We start from the raw sequence: 23399 nt of genomic DNA, 5'->3' as shown, positions 1-23399 counted from the left end.
CTGTGTTATTGCAAGTCTTGTTGATGAAGATAATGATTTTTTCCTTTTTTTCCACCTTTGAATTGGCTAAGCAGTTTTTCACCATCAACTGATTGTCTGTTTATCTTGGAACGGGCTGCTTGGATTTAGTTCTTATTCCACCACTGTGAACAAATGCTGTTTTGATGTTCATATGCATCACAAATCCACTCAATTAAAGTACTCATGAAACATGTATTTTATCGTACTGCATCAGAGCAATGCTCATTCACTGGTCAAGGACAAAAATAGGTTTGAGCTGAACAGAGGCAAACAAAATCAGTTGACATAGCGCTGAGGGATCTGGTGTAGTTGGGAACTGTCAGTGTGAGGTTAATGGTTGGACTGGATGATCTTCAAGGTCTTTTCCAACCTAGACGACTCTGTGATTCTGTGAAAATTAAAATCGCTGTCATTCAAAGAATACTTAGTCATGAAATATGCTTTCAGACACAGCTTCAGGTTTTATTTTCTCTTATCACCACCAGTTGATTGCATGAGTGGAATAGGACTATGGATTTGGCCACAAGCAACGTGATGCCTGACATCTGCCCGCTCAGCGGCTTCGTTGTTGGATGACCCAAGGGTCAGAGTAACAGAAGCTCACCTTTATTGTCAGCCAGGTGATCATTAAGGAAGTGTTGCACAGCTGGGTACTGTATTGATCCCTGAGATACACTGTTAGTTACTGGCTTCCAACTAGACTTCATTCCACTGATCACTGCTCTCTGGGCCCAACTGTTCAGACAAGTTTCAACCCACCTTTCTGCTCATCCAGCCCATACTTCATCAACCCTTGTACATGCAAAGGTTAGAAATTTGTTGCAAAGGTTAGAAATTTGTGCCCCTATTTGGTCCACTAATGTTTGTGAGTGCTGCTGCCTCTGGCTTTGCCTGTCAGCTCTGCTCTGTCTTCCCATGTTGCAGACTTCAGGATAATAATGTATCTGGCCATATTTCATAAATTATTAAGGAATCCAGAAAATTGGCATCAGTGCTCCGTAGCTCCTTCTTGTTAGTCACCCTCACCTGTCCCCCTGTTTTTATTTCGTATCTATGTTAACCCTTTTTGTTCCATTATTCCTTATTCTTTAAACTTCTTTTGTTGCTAGGTGAATGAAGCCTTCCTTTGTCTTTTCAAAATATCCCTAAAGCAAAAAATGTGTTCCAGCAATGTGTGAATGTGTGCATATACAAACGCCCAGGTCTACTGAGGCAGACTAATTTTTTTTTTTTTTGGCTGGTCTGCTTTCTTAAACTTTCTTAAATGTAACTTTCTATGCCTAGTAGGAGCCTGAATGAATGATATTCTTCTCTAGCCATGATTTTCCTACAAAATTTCCATACTTTAGGGGACTTAGTAAGTAAAAGTATATGCCACTTTTGACCTTGTTGATACAAATTAAGGTATTTAATCACCATGAATACTACTTTTAAAAATTAATCATTATGGCCCAATATGTAGGATATATAAGTACAATGAATGATTTTTTTTCTTTATTTTTTTTTTCATAGAAAAGTTGATCACCAAGCCCAACCAGTGTTCTCAAAGCAGGGTCAGCAAGTTGCTCAAAACTGTGTGCAGTTGTGTTTTTTAATATCTCCAAGGGTGGAGACTACATAAACATCTCTTAGCAACCTGTTTCAGTGGTTGACCACCCTCAGAGTATAAGGGTCTTTTTTTTATTATTTTTTTCCCCTTACATTTAAGTGAAATTTTCTGTATTTCAGTCCATGCCCATTTTGTCACCAGATGTTCCTGATGGGCTTTGGTTTTCCTAAACCCATTACTTGGACAGTGTCTCTCTGCTCCTCCTGGGTCACCTCTCTCTGCTTCTGCTTCTTCTGTGGTTCCTTTTTATGTTTAAGAGCTCCTTGCTCATCCAGGTAGGCTTTCTGTTTAGGAAATTATTGATTTCCTGCTTATTGTAACGGACCATTCTTGAGCTTGGAGAAGGTGATCTGTGAAAATCCACCATCTCTTCTGGATCCTCTTCTCTCGAGGTCTGTATCCTGTTGAATTGCCTCTGTGGCCTGGTGTCTTTGAAAAAAAGGTTGTGAGCATTGTCTTCACATTCTGTTTTTTGTCACCAATGTATTTTTAGTTTTTCAGTTATAATTGGCAAGGTTTAAGCTTTCCTTGAAATTTTTTTCAATCATGGATAAGTTTCGGCTTGTTAAATTCATATTGTAAAACTAATGCTGTTTCCCAAGCCTTGGGGATATCCTGCCTGTGTAATTACAGGTTTATGCTGGAACTATGCAGACGTGATTATTACCAAGAGTATGAATAATTGCACCACTTGGCTGGTTTGTGGTCAGGCACTGTCTAGTACCTAGATGTAGAACAATTAAATAAAAAATAAAACAGAAAATTGCTGAAATGCTTGTAAGTAGTGCTTCTGACTGGCAGTTTTGTTTTCTATGGTTCTGCAGGTATGATGAGATTTAATTGACAATAAATCCTGTAAGGTGAAAACTCCTGGATTTTGTCCAGTTACTGGAAAGAAGATAATGTAAAGGGAGCATTGTACAATTTTATTTTTCATTTGGAAGCAGTCCTTTCCCACCCCTTCTAGCAATACTAATTCATATAAACAAATGTAAATAAAGGGCAGTGTATGTTACACTGGAAGTTAATTCTGATTAGGAAACTACTTGGGAATAGAATCGGTGATCATATGAACATGAACATTTTTATTGTGCTATATTGTTTAATGTTTTTTTCTTTTTTATGTTTAAGAAGTGACTCAATTTTTTTCACCCATTCCTATGTCAGGGCTTGACTTTGGGGGCTTAAAACAGGGTGTTGTTCCTGTTTCGTGTTCCCCTCCTCCCCAGCTATGACTGTGTAGTGATCTATCATGAACACATGCCTGGAAAGCTTTAAATTTTGAGGTTTCCTTTGCACTCAAACTTAGAGAATATAGGAAATTAACAGTAGTTGGAAGTAGGATTAGTACTATTTAGAAAAGCTGGTGACTGTTAGTACATAATATATAATGTATCAATATTCATTGATTAATTTTATTTTTTATGCGCCTCTTTAGTGACATTTAAAACTATGTAATTACTATGGATGGGGTGAATGATCTTTTGGAAGACAATATTTATTTCTATATAAATCATATGTTTAAATCACAGTTAGTACCGTGCTTACTGGCTAAGCAGGTGATAATCACAGCTGATTGTGGCCAAGAGAGAAATAGCATTCGCAGTGTGGGAGTGCTAGTGATAAAAGCAAAGTTAAAGCACGTTTGTGATTGATGTAAAGATTATTAAATATTAGGGTTATAGAAGAAGAGGAGGTGTTCAGAGGGAGAAGGCAAACAAATGACTGTATAAATACAAACCCAAAATCTTGAGATGCTTATAAACTGTCACTTGGACTACCTAAATTGAGAGAAACCTTTGGAACAAAAGTAAGTAGCATTTATATGCTTATTTTTTCTTTCATTTTAGTTCCCCTCTTTATTTAATTTTCAGCTTTCTTGCCTGTGTTTAGTTTATTCAGGGTAAATGGTACACACCAGTGGATCCTATTGCTGTAGGTACCTTCATCATGATGATATGTGTACTAGTGTACTTGAGCAGTGCCCAGCATCTTGGTTATGTTGCTGTAAGATACTCAAAGGATATTGGGTGTTTTTTCCACTTCACTGCAGTTTAGTGTTGAAACAAGCAATGCAGAAATACATGTGAGAAAAGCGTCTGGCTAGGATTATCCATGCAGGCTTCCTTAGAGATTCAGGGTAGTGGAGAGAATACTGGAATGCCAGTGATGGTCAGAAAATGTGGCACTGTATGTAAAATCAGATCTGAAAATCGTTATATGGTAAGGGTAACAAATGTGGTTAAGACACCACAGGTAAGTTAGGGAATGTACAGCTTCAGTAACTTATAGTCAGCTTAGTTCTGGAATAGTTTCAGTCCCATAGAAAACAAAACAGTCCTTTTTCAAGCATTTGCTTTTTCTAAGGAGTCCTGTTGCTGTAGTCTGACAAAGAGCAACAGAAGGACCTTTATGAATTCCTTTAAATAATTTACTGTTTATTCCTCTTATTGTTACAGAATTTCTCCTTGGTAAGGGAATTCCCTCTGTTTCTGAAGACAATTTGAGGAGGGGAGACTGAGGTGGAAAATAACAATTTGCAGATAAGCAGGAAGGGAAGACAGCAGCTAATAAACTGAAAGTGATGTTTTTATGAAAATAAATGTAGTAACAAGTAACCATCTTTTTAATCTTCATTTTTGTGGTGTTATACTAGTCAGTGTTTTAAAAGTAAAGTGAAAAGCTCAGCTACACATGAATATTTAACTGATATGTGAGCTCTAAAACGTTGGTTTGTGATTTGTCTCCAAAAATGGTACTTTGAAAGAAAGTATTCTAGAGTGGCAGATCACAAGTACGTGTTGAAGCTTAAAATGTTTTTCTTTGCCCTTAGTGGTGTTTTCTCATCAGCTTTATATATATCGTTAGTTATTTTTGCTAGGAGTTAATTCAATTTAACGTTTGGAGAGAACAGTGCTCTCAGAAATAACAGCCACTTTCTCATGCCTCAATTTTTTTTTATTATTTTAAAAGTAATTTTAAGATTGTAGACATGTTGATGCCATGTGAGAGGAGAGACTGCTGTTTTGCAGGTTCATGTAAGCACAAGTGGAAGGCTAAACGAGGTCAATCACATTGACTCAGGTTCTTGCTGTAGTTGGCATAACCCGCTCCACAAGTATGGAGAGTAAAGAGAAATAATTTAAGCTACGTTAAATACAAATCGGTTTTTATTTTTCAATTTCTCACTTTTAAAACCTGTATTGATACAGTGGGGTGCTAACCTATCCGTTATTAACAGATTTGAAAGGATTCTTGTATTTAATGTGAAGTATGTTTAAGCTCTTTTTTCCAGAACTGGACTGCAAATACTGTGAGCTGTTGGCATTGGAATTTTTTCACTTTGTTTAATTCTGTAACAGTTTTTAGTCCTGCCGAGTGTCATGCTTTCAATGCAATGGTGTGGCCTTGAGATTTAACTCTCTCATCCCTACCAGGTTGGTATCAACATCTTGGGCATTTGCAGAGTAGTGCTGTTGCTGCCTTGCCCCCAGGCTGATGCAGAGGATCATGCACTGAAGGAGGGATATCAGTTTGGTACTTCTCCAGTCATTGGTATGGCACCACAGTCCTTTCCTGGTATTGTCAGATACATGCGACTTCAGTGAGTGGGTGTCCTAAACCTAACTCTGTTGTGATGTGCTGACACATATTTTACAGACTTCAAGGGATGGTGTTTTTTTTTTTTTTTCCTTCTCCCCATATATATGGGAAAGAAGCTCATATATGTAAGCATCATAGATTTGAGATTTTGAGTGAGCAGATACACCTGTATTCCTCAAAGGCTGATGACTTAGATCTGCAGACTATTGTTTTTCAACATTGTCAATGTCAAAAACACATGACAACACAACACAACAAAAACACAACAACAATGTCAAAACCACATGAGAATTGGGCAATTCCTTTGACTCAAATTCATAAAATATATCTCAGTTGAGTAGTACTGCACGTCCTGGGTTGAAACTGGCCTAAATCTGGTGTTGCTATCAAATTATTTGTCAGATAAAGCTATAATATACATTGATGCTGGTGCTTAGAGGACTTTATGTATTTAATAAGTGGAAGATTCTGTAGTGTGTCGCAAATAGAGAGTTTGAAAGCAATTTAACAAAAGAGATTAAAGTACAGAAGGGTTTTTGATGCTGGTTTATGAGGTTTGGTTAGTTTTGTGTCTACTTGCAAATTAACAATTTTTCTTCTTTGTATAGTGTACTAGATTCTTTATTCAATTGCTCAGTAAAGCATTTATCTAATGCAATGAATAAAAAAGGGAAAATTTGTGTGGGGAAGGGGAGGCTCTGTTTCTGTGCTCTGATTTAAACATCTTGTTTGGTCATGACATGTAAGGCAATAATTCAAAAATCACAATGTTTTAGGACATTCGGGAGGAGTACCTTAACCAGGGTTGCAGTTTCCTTGACTCAGTTTATTTGGGTAGTGGAACAGTGTAAACTGGGAGACCCAAATATTTCTTGGAAGAAGATGAAATACAAATCCGAACTCCAAATTTTACCTGCGTTAATGACAGTATATATTCCACAGATCTGGAAGATGTACATAACTCAGGTTTAAAACTTGGCTTCAGTTCTTTCCTCATTTATTTAAAAAATGTGATAAATACAGGGGAAAAGCCAAATAAAAAGACAAAACCATAAGAATACATGAGATTAAGTACACTAAACTAAATTAATCCACTAAATTAATCCTGTTTAGAAATACCACTAAATGGCATAAAACAGTAGTGACCAGTTGCACAAAATTGGGTTAGCCTATCAACTATCTTATATTAGGAATACCTTGTGAGAAAAATTATCAATAATAGGTTTTAATCCTACCTTCAAAGGTAGGATGGGAAATACAAAGCCTTATTCCCAAGGCATCCAGGCTGAGACTGTTAACCTTTGTACTGGGATCAGACCAAAGCTTCATTTAACCTGTTATATCACTTCCAGTGCTGGCCAACAGTGGATTTTAAGGAAGGAATATGAGAAAAAGGGGAAACATACAGGGATACTTCCACAGGATGCTTTCCTAACCTCTAGCTATGTGTAGTTCAGACTTCCTGAGCTAGAGGTGTCTTTGTTTTTAGTAGCTCTCGATGAATGTTTCTTCCCTGAGTTTATCCAGCTGCTGTTTGAACCTATCTAAACTTTTAGTAGTAGCTTGCAGCAAGTCCTTTACTTCTGTAAGTCTCCTCTTCCTGCTTATACAGCATGACTTTTAATGGTTATAAAAATTCCCTGATCTTTGAGTACAAGGAGTGGTTGGTTGGAAAAGTTAATTAATTCTATCTGTTATTTCTGTAAGACAGTCTAGTAACAACAGTTGGTCTATTTGGTGTGTGGTAAATAATGCAACCTGATTTTCTGAGCAGGACCAAAAAAAAAAAAGTGGTTTTTTTTTGTTTGTTTGTTTTTTTTTTTTTGTCCTGTGTCAGTGGCTGATTAGTTGTATAATCCTGATCAAGTTCAGTCATTTTTCTATGAGGCATAATAGCCTAGCACTGACTCATGGTGGTGGAAATGCAGGTGAGTGTTTTCTGAACCAGGACTGACTCATGTCCTGCTGGCTTTGAACAGAGTAAATGCAAAACTTCCTACACTTGTTAATGTAGACATGACTTTGTTTCTCCTTTTATGAAATGAAATGGTCATAAACCTCATATTTAGTATGCTAAATCTGTGGTAATATACTCTAACAACTATGGATAAAAGTGCTCTGAGAGCTACTTAGTCCTTGTAGATCATGTGAGAAAAGTACAGTATGACTGTTACACTTGGTCTGCAGGTCATCTTGTAGATATTTTTGATTACACAAGTGACATCAGCACTTAAGACTCGTATTTTAAAAAAATTGGAAGACACTGCCAGTAAGCCAAGAATAAAAACTTAATACTTTATGCTTAGAATATATTCTGCTTACCTTCTTATTGTATAAATTCCCTAAAAATATCTGTCATACTCTAAAGCTCAATGTTTATTTTCAAAATGCAATTAGCATAAGAAAATTCACCTTTTGTAACCCTTTTCCTTAAACCCCGTGTGCATACAAAAAAAGTACAGCTGTAACCACAAACTAAAACCTTTGACCAGTGTCTTGTAAAGTTGTTCAGGGCCTGTCTGATCCCCCAAATGTAACTCAAGATGCTCTCTTATCACAGGTTGCCTTTATGGAATTTGGCTGAATTTTGAATAAATTAACATTAATCAGTTGTATGGCACAGAATTCTATTTATTTCAATTTAGAAGACAATGAAATCAAGCAATTTTCTAATTGACCAGATTAAAGGTTTAGTATATGCAATGAACAGAAGCTTTTGGATGAAAGTTTGCTTTTTCTCAGCAGAAGTTTCTGCTTGTAATGCTAATTCTGTCCAATTTCTATTTTTAAGGAAGAGAAATAGGGACCCTTAGAAACTACATCTAGTCATGTAAGCTCTAATCTTTAGTTTAAAGATTCTGGAAAGTAATTTCCTTCATTTATCACATGCCCTCTGTTGCATGAGACTAGTTTTTCAGTGAAATAATAGTATTTTCCTTTTCAGCAGAGTATTTAGTATGAGGGCCAGAAAAGCCTACAAGAAAAGAATTTGTAGGGGATTGTCTTTTAGTAGGAATGGTTATGTAAAAGACTCAACCGAAGAGCAACATACTGCCAATTTCATGAGCTTCAGCCCTTTCTACTGTTATAAACAATGGGTTTCTAAGCTTTGTACAATTATAAGCTTTTTCAGATTTTAGTCTTCACTCGTAGACAGCAGTGGAATCTTGTTTTATGTTGTACTGCCGAATCTGGCACCTTAAATAGAAGTATTGTACCAAACAGTGAAATACACTTGTTATCTCACAGCGTGCAAACGGCAAGGATTTATTCTAGGTTTTCAAACTAAACTTCTGCAAGAAACAGATACCAAGAATAATGATGAGATTTTTTTTTTTTTTTTTTTTTTGAGAAACAATACTGCCCTTCTTGTATCTGACTTGTGGGTGCATTTGTCATCTCTCCCACTTTCCAACTTCAGTAAACTACCTTTGATTGTGGTAAGTCTACTTGTGCAGATACATCTGCCACTGGCCATTTTACTCTTTCAGTCTCAAGTGCTGGAGGTACTTGTCAAAGTCCCTATTCCAGTTTTGGTATAGCTTAGTTGGTTTTTTTTGTTGTTGTCAATGGACACTAGGTGGTCACCAAGCATGGTTACAACAAATTCTTCTAAAGCAGATGACTCCTTGCTTTTCAAAGACAGGCTGGTTTGGAAAAGCCTGTCCCAAATTCTCTGATAACTAGAATCCATAACCCTAATTCCTAAGGGGAAAAAGCAGGAAAGAAATAATGGCTGCTAAATCTTTGCAACATCACTGACTAGGATGCTCTGTATCAGGTGAATATCCAGGTAAAGATGAAAAACACATGTTTCTGTAAACCAGGTGCCTTCAGTCCTTCAATACATGATAATGTCCTCTGGGGATGTGTTGTGCTTTTGTCATAAATGGTTAGTGTTGCTAATACTTGAATAAAAAGTCATGTTTGTGAACATCACTTCTTATGACTCTAGAAGTGTTTATGCAGGTATTGCATAGAGGTGTCGCTACAAGTTTATGGCAAAACTTTATTTTAAGCTTGATTGACTTTGTTTCAGAACTATACATAGTGAATTTGAAAAAAAAATAGGAATTAAAGATCCTTTCTTGAAATGCTTTCCTTTGAAAGCTATGTAAAATCTGTTTTGCTAACTCAGGAGGCTTTATTTAGCATAGCTTGATTATGTTTTTCCATTCTTTTTGTACTGGCTGTTAGAGACCATTATATTTTATACATATCAGCACGTTGGTATTTAAAGGCTTATTCAGAATTTCCATTCTTGGATCATTATCTGGAAAACCATTGCTAAATTTCAGTTATTTACATTTTCCTATTCCTTAAATTTTGGCATTCAATAAAGTCTTAACTAACCTGTAAATAGTCTCCATCAGGATATTTGGAAACCACCCTGTAAGCACTTTCAAGCTTTCTGTTCATTTTGGTAGTCTGAGATAATAAAGAGTGCTACTTTTATGATGCTGTTGCATGTTTCAAGGCTGGAATTTATTTTAAGTGGATAATAGTACACCACAGGTTGTTATTTTTTCCCCTTATGATGCTGAACAGTTGAGTATGTTGCTCAGTTGCTGATGGAAATATCTCTTTGATCAAGTTGTGTATGTGGTGAATTTTAAGACGGAGAAGATATCCCAAAATAAGAGATTTTTCTTTCCTAAAAGGCCTCTTCCTTAAGACATGAAATTCAATCTTGCTGATCAATTATGTGTTAATAATTGGTTTTGAAAGTGTAGCTCACCATGATAGAACTGGTTTGGAGCTGAGAGTATTAATGTAGGAGTTAAAAGTTCTATGGCCAACTCAAGAAGACTGGAGACTGTTTTGATTAAATACTCAATTAAGCAAACACTTCGTTTCAGTGATCTGAAATAATAGTTTTTATTTTCAGCAAGTTTACCACAAAGTGTAGATGAGTATAAATACCTTTTCTAGCCAATGAAATAAATCAGCATCAGGAGACTAAATAGTCACATTTTTCAAGATTTGGGGATTTTTTTAACACCTGCATTTCTAGTATTTTTAATGGGGGAATTCTCCTATAAAGGAAAACACTGGGTTATTTAATTGTAGCTTAATTCTTTTAACACACAAGCATAGAGGCAATGCTGACAGAAAAAAAAGGTATCTTTACATACTTTCTGAGGAACTTGGCCAATCAAGAAAAAAGGTATGTGATCTATAGTAGCAGAATTGTATTACTGGTGTATTTTAGTGTATACTACAGGTAATACAAGGCTTTTCCACATGTTAGAAAAATAATTCTAAACTAGAAACACATTTTTAAGTGCTTAACACTGTATAAAATACTCTGCTTACCTATAGTTAGTGTCATGTTGTTATAGAAAATGTATATAGATGGAGAAGAAAATGAATATAGTCCTAACTTTCAAATGACAAGTCTAAAAAAAGCCCCAAGTCCTGTGTATATGTATAGTTAAATTATTGGTAAAGTCCAACATTGGAATATTTTTTTGTACACGTATAGTACTGTACTTTGGAAACAGTTTCCTATATATAATATGGATTAATTTTATTCCCTAGCGCCATGTAGATCTAGAACAAAATCTGAGTATTTAATTTTTTCATTAAAATTGCTGAAGCATATATTTATATAATAGGGATGTATACTGTATGCTAAAATTATAGCTTACTAAAAAGCTGTTCTTTATTCACAGTATGTATAAGATAAAATTATCTATATTGTCTTCATGCTACCCTTCAATTTTACTTGTTTGGTACTGTCATATAAAAGTTTGTATTTAAGGTGATAAGTAGATTTTAGCAGCAGTGGAGAAATAAATGTTGATGAACGCTATTGGCCATTAAGAGCCATCCCACACAGATGAGGGAAGATCAAGTGCGATTAGAAGAGTCAGTGAAATTGTGGTTCTCCAAGGACCTTATTTCTACAAAATGAAGGAAATTTAGGTGGAGGAACAGAAGTGTTTCATGAAGCAAAGAAATGTTCTAAGATTTGCAGCAAAAAAGGATGTCATCTGAAGCGCTAGAAAGGAGCAAGAAGTCAAGGTGAGGAGCATGGATATTTATAAGCATGATTCTTAAAGAATTCAAATTTCTTTCACTGCCTTAGATATAGTACCTAGCGGCCACTGCTGATAGTAATTAGGCAGGTAATGAAACATGATTACTCCTCAGTATTTACAAATCTGCTTGTTTTCCAACTATTTCCATCTACCCATCTGTTTTTATAGCTAGCTGCTATTACAATTTATCTTAAAATTTTGTTGTGGGCCTTTTGGACTATCTACGCATGGTTTGCAATTCTGCTTGCTTGTGCTTGCCCCCTTCAGCCCAGAAATCCAACTGTGTTAAGAGCAGTGTGGCCAGCAGGTCGTGGGAGGGGATTCTTCCCCTCTACTCTACTCTGGTGAGACCCCACCTGGAGTCCTGTGTCCAGTTCTGGGGCCCCCAACATCAGAAGGACACGGACCTGCTCGAGTGAGTCCAAAGGAGGCCACAAAGCTATTCTGGAGCTGGAGCACCTCCCTGTGAGGACAGGCTGAGAGAGTTGGGGGGTTCAGCTGGAGAAGAGAAGGCTCTGGGGAGACCTGATAGTGGCCTCCCAGGGCTGAAAGGGGCTGCAGGAAAGATGGGGAGGGACTCTGCATCAGGAGGTGTTAGGGATAGGATGAAGGGTAACAGGTTTAAACTGACAGTAGATTTAGATTAGATGTAAGGAAGAAATTCTTCCCTGTGAGGGGGGTGAGACCCTGGCACAGGTTGCCCAGAGCAGCTGTGGCTGCCCCCTCCCTGGCAGGGTTCAAGGCCAGGTTGGACGGGGCTTTGGGCAACCTGGGCTAGTGGAAGGTGGCCCTGCCCATGGCAGGGGGGTTGGACAAGATGATCATTGAAGGTCCATTCCACCCAAACCTTTCTATGATTCTGTCATCCCTTTCAGTCCTCAGGTTGTTACTGTAATGCAAAAATATTTTTTTGTATTGCAGTACTTAGAGATCATACTTAGAGATGCTATTTTTGGCATCTTGAGTAGCAGATTTTCAAACTTGTGTATTCTACATACAACACTTGTATCTATGTGGAGTTATGTCAATGTATTTTAATGCTGATCTGCCTGACATATAGTTAGAAAGCATGTAACTGTATATTTGAATGTCACTTGTAATTCAGTTTCATGGTAACATTTAAATCCTTTCAGTGAAGATTTCATTAAAAATGAGAAATGGTTTGTGTCCCCTCATGTTACTGTCACTTTTCCATGGCTCACTTTTTCTACTCATATTTCAGGCTCTTGGATGTTATCAATTAGGAATTTTTAATAAAACACATTTATAAACTTCTCTTTGTTTAAATTGTTAGACTGTTTTCCTTAATATTTTTCCTTTTTTTTTTTTTTTTTTTTTTTTTCCACGCAGCCTGTGTGTGGTCACAAAGTTTTGAGATTGTTGTAGGAAATATGTTACTGGATTCTAAGCTTCTCTGTACTTGGGTGGTCATTAAATGGCTAGATACTGTCACTGTGAGCCATGCTGCTCATTTATACATAGCTTTAGTGTTTAAAATGTCTTTCTGCAGTTAATTGCTGTCATTATATTGGCATTTTTTTGGTTTATAAAGCTTTAATTTTCAGGTTTATAAAGTTTTGACAGTGTGTTCTTGGTTCCTTAAATTTATTATGGTACAGCAAAATTTAACTTAAGAAATTATATTAATCAGTATGTATGTCAATATGTGTTTCATTCATCTTTTTATCAGCCATACTTTGCAAGTGATTAGGAGGGATTGTAAAAATATTACACTGTTGTTTAGTATAGCTGGCAAAGACATGGGCATGTCTGAATGCTCTGTTCTCTACTGGGATGGATGTGGATGGTCTGGGGCACCTCGTTTGTTTGGTAGGTGACAACCAGTTTTCAGAGGAGTACAGATATACTGGCTTTTACAAACATATTCAAATTTATAGTAGGATATTCTTTGTGGGATATGACGTAGGGCTTTTGGTTTAACATATATTGATAAGCTGAGGATCATCCTTTCCTATAAGTTTTGAGACACAGAATAAAATTTGAGAAGGAAGCAAAGCAAAAAGTCTCTACATCTCATCATCAGTTTGGTGAAACATCCTGTCTTACAGCTTTTGTTTTATTTATTACTAGTATTTGTGTAGTCATTTAAAATAGTTAACCAGTAAAAATTGTCCAAACCAGGTGATAAACCTGGTATTTGAATTTTCAGCACACTTAAAAGCTACCCTAAAGGATGAGTTTATCTGTATTGTTCTCTGTAAGTAACAATATATTTCAGAGGTGCTAAGTGTTAGATGATTTCTTAATGTTCTCTTTCTGTTCACTGTCAGCATGATGATGTCCCTTGAAGTTGGGCTCTTCTCACATTCGCTGTTGTGACTGGCCTCAAAAACCTCATAATTTAAGTTAATTTTTGTATTGTACCTTTATAGTCTATGGTATTTTCAGAAAAAAAATAAGACATACCTTGTTTTGGAAATCTTACTGTCCAAGCTGACCTAATAAGCAAAAAAATCCATTCAGCTGTCAAAGAGAAGGTAACTCATTAAGTCTGCCACTCACAGAAAATTTAACACTCCATGGGTAGGAGATTGTGATTTCTTAGTCCTACTTGACCTTCCAAAGTAAAAATAAAGCAAGTATATTTTCATGAACAAACAGTTTGTTGGATCTAATGATATTATGTAGGAGTCTTCATGGAAATGATGAGTCCAGAGTAGCCCTGGGAAGGAAGTGATAAAAAGTTTAATGCTGGAGAAAGAATAGGAAGAAAGAAGCTGTTGAGCAGGAGGAAACAAGTTGCCAGTTTTCCTAGGGACACAGTTACAATGTGAGAGTTAAGTAAAGAAAATTTGAATTTGGAGGTGAGGGTAAACCACTGAAAAAATCTTTTCCTGGAAAGATTAAGTACCCATGTATGCCTTGAAGTGATAGCAGTGTACAGTGATTTCATCAGTGCTTGGAAAACTTCAAGTAAGAGAACAAGCCAGAAGACATTTTTAAGGAGTTTAGGTGGAAAATTAATTACATACCGTCTGCTAGTAGGGATAAAGACAAATGGATTTTGGAATATACAAATTGTTACTGTGCTGTATTGGAAATGAAGGTGGAGCATTTCAGATTGCAGCTGGCTTTATAGTTGATGTTTATTTGCCATGGCAAGACACTGGACTGTGCAAGTCAGTAGGTTTCCATTAATGGCATTCATAAAGAATGCTTGAGGCAGAAAAATGGAAATTTCAATATATGTGAACTTACGAATTGCATTAATGAAAAACTAACTGTAGCATTAGGCAAAATTTAATCAGCCTGGGTTGAGATTTGGACACTGAAAGCTACCTGAGGCTCAGACATTGGTTAAGTCCTGTAAGCTTTTGAGGACTCATTATATAACTTAGATAGTTTACCACCTCCTGTGGAAATTTAAACTGAATGGTGATCAGAGGTCCCTTCCAACCTAAATTATTCTATAATTGTATTTAGTATGATAGTTTACAGCATACTCAGCTTTGCTTCCTTAACTATATGCTTAGAAATGCCTGTTCTGGGGAAGTGGGCATCTGTCCCCCATCTGTCTCCTGCCTACAAACAGGTTGGGGAAGACAGACACTTGAATTCTGCCCATATATTCCAGAGAAAAGTTAAATATAGTATGGACCATATTAATAATGCCTGTTTTTTCAGAGTGCCCTCATCCCAGGGGTTTGTGTTGCATCCACAGAATGGGTATCATGCCCCAGAGGGATTTAGTAGCTCTATGCCTTGATCCTATTGAGCTGGACCGAGGTGCTACCAGACACAAAAGTCATAGGTACCAAATTGAGAACCTGTCCCTTCATAACAGGCACGTTTATGGAGAAATTATGGAAAACTGGAGTTGTTAGATCTATTCACAGAGCAATTTTTATCCAACTATGGTTTAAAGTGAATATTTGGTAGGGAGGTGTTTTGGAACTAGCTTGTACCCTTTCCCAACTGAATGTCCTACACATCTAGAGTGGCATGGATTGGGAGTGGTGTGGAATCATGAGAGGACAGAAAATTATTAGGAGAAATTGTAGTATAAATTTAATGAGCAGATAGAAGAGGCTCCTGTGAAGAATAATGAGATTTTTGTAGTTTAATTCTCTATAGGGTAATGGCCCCTTGTAAAAGTTATTCTGTTGTTGTTAACTCAAATTTCTTCTGAGATGCTACAGTTTAAAAATCATTGGGTAGAATGTTTCATAGTCAAATATACTGTAATTAATACTTTTAGTCTGATTTACAACACCATGTATTTTTCATTTAATTGTAAAGTTGACCTTGTGCATGGTATCTCTTTTCCTTTTCTCTTTAATTCGTGTTTCATTTAGTGTCTACAGATATTACTTTAGTGCTGACTATGTGAAATCTTACTTGCTGTGATTTGAATTGTGGCATCATAAATTAAAGTACTGAGAGGTTACCAGTTTTATTTTCCTTCCTGGGCAATGTACTGCAGAGAAAATAAAACAAATTTAACAAATACAGAAATTTAAAATGCATAGGTTTCTGTGCTGCTAACATAATTTTTGAATGTGAGTATTGAAGTTGAGACCTTCTTTTCAGTATATTGATGTTGGAAAATGAAGAGTCTGTGTGGTGGCTGAATTTCCATTGACACTTTTTTTGCCATTTCTAGCAGTACTTACTTCAAACATTGAACGTTTAGCCCCTGTTATTTCAACTGTTCCTTGAAAATGGGTATTTCAAATCAATATTAAAGCTACGTGTCTCATGCTGGCCTGTCACGTGATAATGTCATTTATTTTCACTTTTAAAATCGCTGATCACAGTGGAACATAACTTTAAGTAAATTTTTAGCTATTTTATGATATCTATAGGTATTTTTACAGCTTAACTCTCTTAAGAGGTGCAAAAGAAGAAACTTGATTTTTTTCAAGTACTGTTTTATTCTTTGCTAGTCATTTAAATAGTAATGTTTTGCTCAGAAATGCTACTTCTCAGTTTCATATATATTTTTAAAATGCATTTAAATAAGACTTCATAACAAAACCAAATGTTTTTATTGGTCTCATAATAAAGAAGTGCTTCAAAAGTGGATTAGGAATAAAGTCCATATTGATCCAAATTAAAAAAATATAATAGTTGTAATACTTTGTAGCTCAGTGAGGAGAAAACTTGTTTAGTGATTATTAAAAGATAGAAAAGCAACTTTAAGATTTAGCTTGGCATTCTAAGATGTTATTTAACTGTGAATTTCTATATTTTTCAAGTGTGGTAATTTAGAAAAATTTAGGGAAGTGGTTGAAACTTAAAATTATGGAAAAAATACTTTTCCTTTGGAGTATCTTTTTGGAATTTCAGTGTTCCAGCAACATAGAATTTTCAGTGATTTGACTTCTTTTAACTTACCTCAGCATGTACCCATGAAATAATTTTTTAATAAATCAAATTTAAGCATGCGATGGAACATATGCCAGGATTATAGTGTAGTAATAGCTACTGCTACCTTAGACATAGTGCTAAAATTCTAAAAAGGAATTTTATGTAAATTTTATTAGAGCAGGAAAATATTTTTTTGAAATAAATACTTAAGCAGCCTATTTTTGGTTTTCTAAAAAACGTTGTCATGAGGCAGAGATACAGAGTCACTGATCCTTCTTGCATCATTCACCACTTCTCACCGTTTCTGCTTATGGCAATAGATGCCATCTGAGCTTATTTTTGCAGATTTCTGAATATTAAATGCTAATGTATGGATACCCTGTGTCAAAAGCTGTTTGACTGTATTTCTAAAATGAGTATATTTATTCTAAACTATTATTTTCTTGTAAATATATGAAGCTGTATATAAGAAAGCGCTGTGTTTGGGTATTAGGCTGGTTTTGCCATGAATTCTGAGAAGCATGATCCCTTCTGTTATGCCAAATGAAACTGGACTGAAGTCACTGCACAAAGCATACCCCTTTCTTTTGGCATCTGAACATCAGTTTCAAGTGTGGTGTTTTGCTTAAAAGTTACACGGAAGGTGGCATGGTTAAATACAATTCTAAATAAATCCTAGGGGGGGAAAAAAAAAAGAAAGCTTTACAAATATTCTATGTGTGGAAAATCAGAAACAGGATAAACGGATGAAATAATTTTAATGTGTGATTGTCTCTATGGGTATTTTCCAATCACAACTTGTAAGTATTTGTAAAAATTTTTCAAATCAGAAATCAAAAGTACTGAAGTGACTTCAGTCAGCTGCAGATGTTTGGGGGAGTGTCCTTTGGTGAAGCTGAGAAGCAGCACATGAGTATGTATGGAATAGCTGAGGAAGCTGCTCTTTGTTATTTTAGAGTTAATTTTAAAATTAGGTCAGCTTGGAAATCAACTTATTTTGGTACTTTAGTCAGGTGTTCTTCTTTGTAGGCTAGCAGTCTAAACAATATGAAATTGATAATGGTTTAAAAATTAAAATAAGCATCTCATATAGGTGAGGAGCCCTAGTAAAAAACACTGTGCAGCTATGCATCTTTTAATAGTTTTTGGGGTTGTTTTTACTTTACTCATTTTAATACGGTATAATTCAAACACTGTATCCCCTCTTATTATACAAATTGTGCATATGGCTTTTAAAATAATTATTTTTGGTACAGTGCAGAATGTCAGAACAGTGGAACTAAATCACAATTTATTTGAAATCTGAAGGCAATAAAACTGCTTTTTTTGACAGTTAATTACACATTTCAGATTCCTGAGACGCTAAGTGTTATGAGTAGGCACTTTTAGGCTGTGCAGGATGAACTTGAGTAACTTGCATAGTAAAGTGTATGGATTGAGGTATGGGAGGAATAGTTCATTTTCCATTGTCAACTGCCAGGCAAGTCAAATTCCGAAAGAAGAATGTTATTAGTTACACATAATTTTATAGTAGTCTGAAAAGAAGCAGCACGTTTACATAATCTAGATGTGAACATAAGTATACGGTTTTAAGCAGTGTCCTTTTTGAACGAAATTAAAACAAGAAACTGTAATCTGTTGTAAATTCAGCTCAAGGCAGCTTGCTAGAAGTTAAATAACATTAATGTTTTAGTTGGAACTCATGTAGAAGAGGTATTATTTTAAACAAAAATGAAGTCTACAGCTATCTGGTTGTGAATGTCTCTCAATTACAGTGGCGTCCGTGGATCTTGGATCTGAATGAAGATTTGGCTAGAAATTCTCCACATCCTTATTCTGTGTTTTCCTCTGAATAAGAAACAGCATGTGTGAATTACATTTACTCTAATCCGCTCCATACAGGAGGATAAAAATTCTGTGAAAAATGATTATGCATGGTTTAAAATTATCTTGATTGTAGTGGATGGATTCCTTTTTAGTTTAGCTGGCTAGAAGTTTAAGATATTTTGAGAAGTAATGCTGAATGCCCAACAGTTTAATATTTAGCTAAACACAAACCTATGAATAAGAAGTAACTGCAGTTGCAGACAATCGCATTCCAATGTTGGTGTAACTTCCTGCATTTAACCGAACATGAAACATTATTCAGTGAAAAGGAAAAATACTCTTTTTCCTGAGTGTGCTACCCAAGCAATTAGAATGAATTGCTACTACTGTAAAGTGGGGAGTTACTGAATGAGATAATCTGTATTTAAGCTTCCCATAATACAAGCCTGCGGAATAAAAACATGTTCTCTTATGCATCAGCTTAAAATATTTTTACAGTTGTAGCTACCAAGTTTATAAAGAGTTTTCTCCTATTTTCACAAAAATGGAATGTTTTTATGTGTCATGGAAATAAATTTCAATTTAACTGCTGAAAGCGCTGCGATGCATGCAGCATTTTCAAAGGAGTTACTAGCTCCAAAGATATACCCAGCTCCTCACTTTCCAGTTTCAGTCAAAACAAAGGAATTTTTTCCCATTGAAGCATATCTATGAATACTGCCAAGCTGAAATGATGTCTGTGTGGGTGTTTTCAGGGGAAAAGATAGAGCTCAGTGAAAAAATTACCTACTTCTAAAAATTTTGAACTACTAGTAATTTTTGTAAAATGCGACAGCATGAGTAACTTTTAATACAATACCGTTTGTTAGACTAGAAGAGTGCAATTAAGACAAAAAAAATGCCACATATCTAGTGCCTCATTTCAAATTTCTTGTTCTGTAGAATATAATGTGACCTTCATGTGGAAATTCAGTCAAGTATTGTAGTTCAAAATGGTATTTACTTGGCTTCTCATTTGGAACTGAGAGAAGGGACTGTCTGCATCTTGTATAGTAGAAGTAATATTCTGTACACATAAACTTTGGATGAGTTTGATTTTAAAAAGTTATGAATAATCTAATGTATTTGTAATTTTGTAATTGTATTACAAAAATAAATCTGAATTTGTCTTTATTCATATGGAATCAGTTATGGTAAAGGTGAAATCCGGTTTGTAAATGTCTAGTTGGGCTGTTAACTGAAGAGGTTACTGAAAGAAAAGAAAGTACTATTTAGCTTCAGATTCTAATTCATGCAGAAATGTTCCTTCTCGGATGTTACTTTTGAATTAAAAAGGCTAAATTGCAGCTTTGACTGCAATTATCTGTACATCTTGGCTTCTAGATCAATGAAGTCTGTCATGTGTGAGAGACCACTATCTAAGAATAAGAAAATCTCTTGTGAATAAATACTACATAAACTCATGTAAAAGAAATGCAGAGAGAAAATATTCATACTAGCTAAGAAATATAATTTTCGAGGTGCTGTTTCCATGTCTCCCAGCAAATTAAAGAGGTCAAACTCCTGGCAGCTTGTAAAACAGAAACAGTTAGCCTATGGCCTCACATAAAACCGTAGCAAGCTATTGCTTATATTCCACCTTCGCATTTAAACCAAGAACTAACTGCTATTTGTATTTTTAAAAATAGATGTCTGTTTACTTTGATTAAGCAATCGTGTGAGCTGCAAATATTTTTGATCCTCCCACACCTCTCCCATATTTTTTCTTTTGTCTTTGGTAGAAGTAATGAATCTCATGGACTGTCAGTGGGATATAATATAATTTACTGACTGGTTCCCTTCCAGACGTCTACATGGGTTGAAAACTGGAGTATGGTATTTAAGATACAAACTGTTTGCCCTTACTTGTCACAGAAAAATACTTGTCAGTTAAGCCACAAACTCATATAAATAAGACTTTGGTCTTAAAGTAACATATTTTTTAACTGATCTCTAAAAATACGAGTTCCAAAGGTCTGTTCTGCAGAATTTCTGATTTATATATGCCTTATATGCCTAATAGGTAAACGTATTTTATTTATGGAACTTTAAAAAATAGGGAGAGGGAAATGGGAGACGTGTTACATATTTCATTATTGAAAGAAAAACTTTAGCGTTAAGTGAGGAGAAATAAGAAATTAATAAGTCTATGTTGGGATTAGTTAAGAACACAGATATTAGTATAGAAGACATCATTCCTAGTATTTAGCCAAAGTAGATTTTACTTAACACATACTACATTAAATTTGTGATTTTTAAAAAATGTGAAATATTGTGCCTAGCTTATCTAGGCATTTCTCTTTTAAGGTGTTTCTTGGAAATAGTCAGAATAGTTAAATTATAACATACCTTTATCACTCTTCTCTCTCTCTTTTTTTTTTTTTTTTTTTTTTTTAAAGCTGACATCTCCTTGGTTAGAACTGATCCATATTTTCACATTGTATTAGGCAATTAATATGCTCTGTAATTGTTACCAGCCTTAAGGAACAAACAAAAAACCCAATTTGCTGACCTTCTCAACATTTTAACAAGATAGTTATTTGAGAGTATTTCTATGATTGCATTTATTCTGTGTCTCTGCAGCTCTTCTTTCAGGAGGCTTCTCTGCATGGTAGAAAGATGCATATGATTAAAAAAATAAGTAAATTAGCCATACACTAGTTTTGCTTCATCCTGTGAAATATTTATTGTTGCTCCCATTGGATAGCCCAACATGTTCTTAATGAACTATGAAACATGTGATTCAGCATTACTTAGGAAATTTGTTGTGTTTATTGTTAAATGATCTAAATTTCTCAGAACAGAAATACATAGATGTGTTCATACAAAGACCCCAGCCATGGTGTCAGTATGGCTCAGATCAGCACCACTGCCTGTTTTAATGTCCCTTGACCTGCTGTGGTTCCTGTTTCAGTAGCTTTGCCATGCTATAACCATTTGAATTGAAATCTCCCATATGGAAAGATGTCCCGAAAAGAGACTGGTTGCGCATACTCAATGGAAGGTTGCTAGCTGGGCAGGGAAATGGTCTGACGGTTGCATCCCTGCGGAGCACGCTTGAGCTCAGGGCTGTGGGAGTGTCACAAATGCTTTTTCTGGCAGCTCGAAGAGACTATGTGACACCTTCTCTCTGGTACCCCAGAACCAGGGAGGGAGCATAAAATGGTTAGGTTGTTTAAAATGGAGAGCATATTAAAAGAAAGTGAGAGCAGGCATCTGCTCTGTGAGGAATGGGATCGCACTTAAGCAGAGACTATACACTCAGTTGCTGGAGCTGAACATGCTTCCCTCCATGTTGTGGGGGAAGAACACAGGATTTTGTCTTAACCCTGATTCTCATTTCTTTGCCATAAGTGATTATTTGGGAAAGCTGTAGAGTGCCTGGAGGGTGCGAGGCATGGATTGGTGGGGCAAGGAGACCACGCTTTGCTGGACGAGGGGCATGAAACGGAGATGAGAAGCCAGGGACCGGGAGGATAACAGCATGGCACCAGGGGCCCGTTAGCGGGCTGGGACAGAAGCAGGCATTATTCCAGTTGAAAGGGGAAAAAAATATGTGTTGTCTTAAGGCAAACAGTCCACCTTAAGACTGGTATTTATTTCCCAATTTATGGATGCAGGCTTTCGCAACTCTAAATGCTGTTTAATGCAGTTTCTGTGAGTAATTTTATTTGTTTGTGTTGACTGGGCTGTCTGAGCACTACCACATGATTATGATGGCTTTGTGCAGCTAGGAAGACAGACCCTCTTCCAGAGGGTTTGTACCATAAGGCTTGGCATGTGCCAAACGTTACGTGCAAGAGTAGTTCCTTTTTAAGACGGTGGGTGTGCTTCCGTGGCTCAAATCAAGCAAACTCACATATATGTTAGCAGGGTTTTATCCTTAAGAGCAAGCTGAACTTCAACACTTGGAGCTGTGCCAGTAAATTCTAACAGGCTTCTCCTTACTTGCTGTTACAGACTTATGTATGTCTTTGAAGGACTCGAGCCCAAATTCACCACTTTTGGGTTTTCTAGTGAAGACGACCTTTTTAATATTTAGGATAGGGTCTTGTTAAGATTAAGAGGTACATGCCTGCTGTTGGTAGAGCGGCGATGCTATTTCCTTTCATTTCAGAGGTTAGAATGTTCCTAATGCTGGGCATGCACATTCAAGTGCATCGAATTAAGGAAATAATTCATTGTGTATAAATTATGCCGATGTTCAGCACCAAAGAGCTCTTCAATGCAACATATAAATTTCATTTATTCAGCTTTTCCAGATTTAGCTGCAGTGATGTCCCACTGCATTTCAAGAATCTGCTCAGGAAATTTTGACTAGTATTCAAGAAAAACTATATAACTTATTTTCTTAAATTGTAAATATTGCTGACAGATACTTCCTTACTTTATCCAGAGAAAGAACCAATTTCTGTTGCTGCAAGTTTGGTGTAAGTAGGCATATTTCTAGAAGCCAAATGTCTGGTTGTTCCTACAAGAATGAGGATTTCTCCTGGGTTTTCTTTTTTTTTTCTTTTTTTTTTTTTTTTTTTTTTTTTTTTTTTTTTGAAGGAACTAATTGGCTTAAAGATTTTTCTCATTTAAAGAGAAAAACAAAACAAGACTTAATTTTAAAAAAGTATGTTTTCCACTGAGAAAGCCCCCTAGAAAATAGCTTGGAAAAGCCAGTGACTTTCCTGTTTGCTCTGTCTCCTCTCTGTCTGTCCTGTCTTTTTTCTCCTTGCACTAGCATCCTCACTCACTCTCCTGCTGTACCGGTTCTATACTGTATCTTCTCCCCTGCTTCCCAGTAGAAATAAAGCACGCTTGAAACTTTTTTTTTTCTGTAATATTCCAAGTGTCATTCAACGTCTTAAGCCTTCTTCTGTGTTATTTCTTCGAAAGAGTATTTTTGTAGTTAAGATAAATAGATTTGATGTTTGCTA

The 23399-nt window shown here is 35.9% G+C and overlaps 1 protein-coding gene across 10 annotated transcripts in view; it reads left to right on the top strand.

The window, feature by feature from the left end:
• SUPT3H (SPT3 homolog, SAGA and STAGA complex component) overlaps positions 1-23399 on the top strand; it is a 276805-nt gene that overhangs the window by 74669 nt on the left and 178737 nt on the right. Inside the window, exon 1 of one of the 10 annotated variants that reach the window (XM_026845238.1) lies at positions 746-828. The exons of the other annotated variants lie outside the window; for them this stretch is intronic. Coding sequence (XP_026701039.1) covers positions 821-828 — 8 coding nt within the window. The 5' untranslated portion in view covers positions 746-820. Of the gene's footprint in view, positions 1-745; positions 829-23399 lie in introns of those variants that run through there. 10 annotated transcript variants of the gene reach the window in all.

The sequence above is a fragment of the Athene cunicularia genome (assembly GCF_003259725.1).
Source record: "Athene cunicularia isolate RWA chromosome 3 unlocalized genomic scaffold, athCun1 chr3_part1, whole genome shotgun sequence".
NCBI lineage: Eukaryota > Metazoa > Chordata > Aves > Strigiformes > Strigidae > Athene > Athene cunicularia.
The sequence above is the reverse complement of the archived record's forward strand: the minus strand, read 5'-3'. Positions and strand labels throughout refer to the sequence as shown.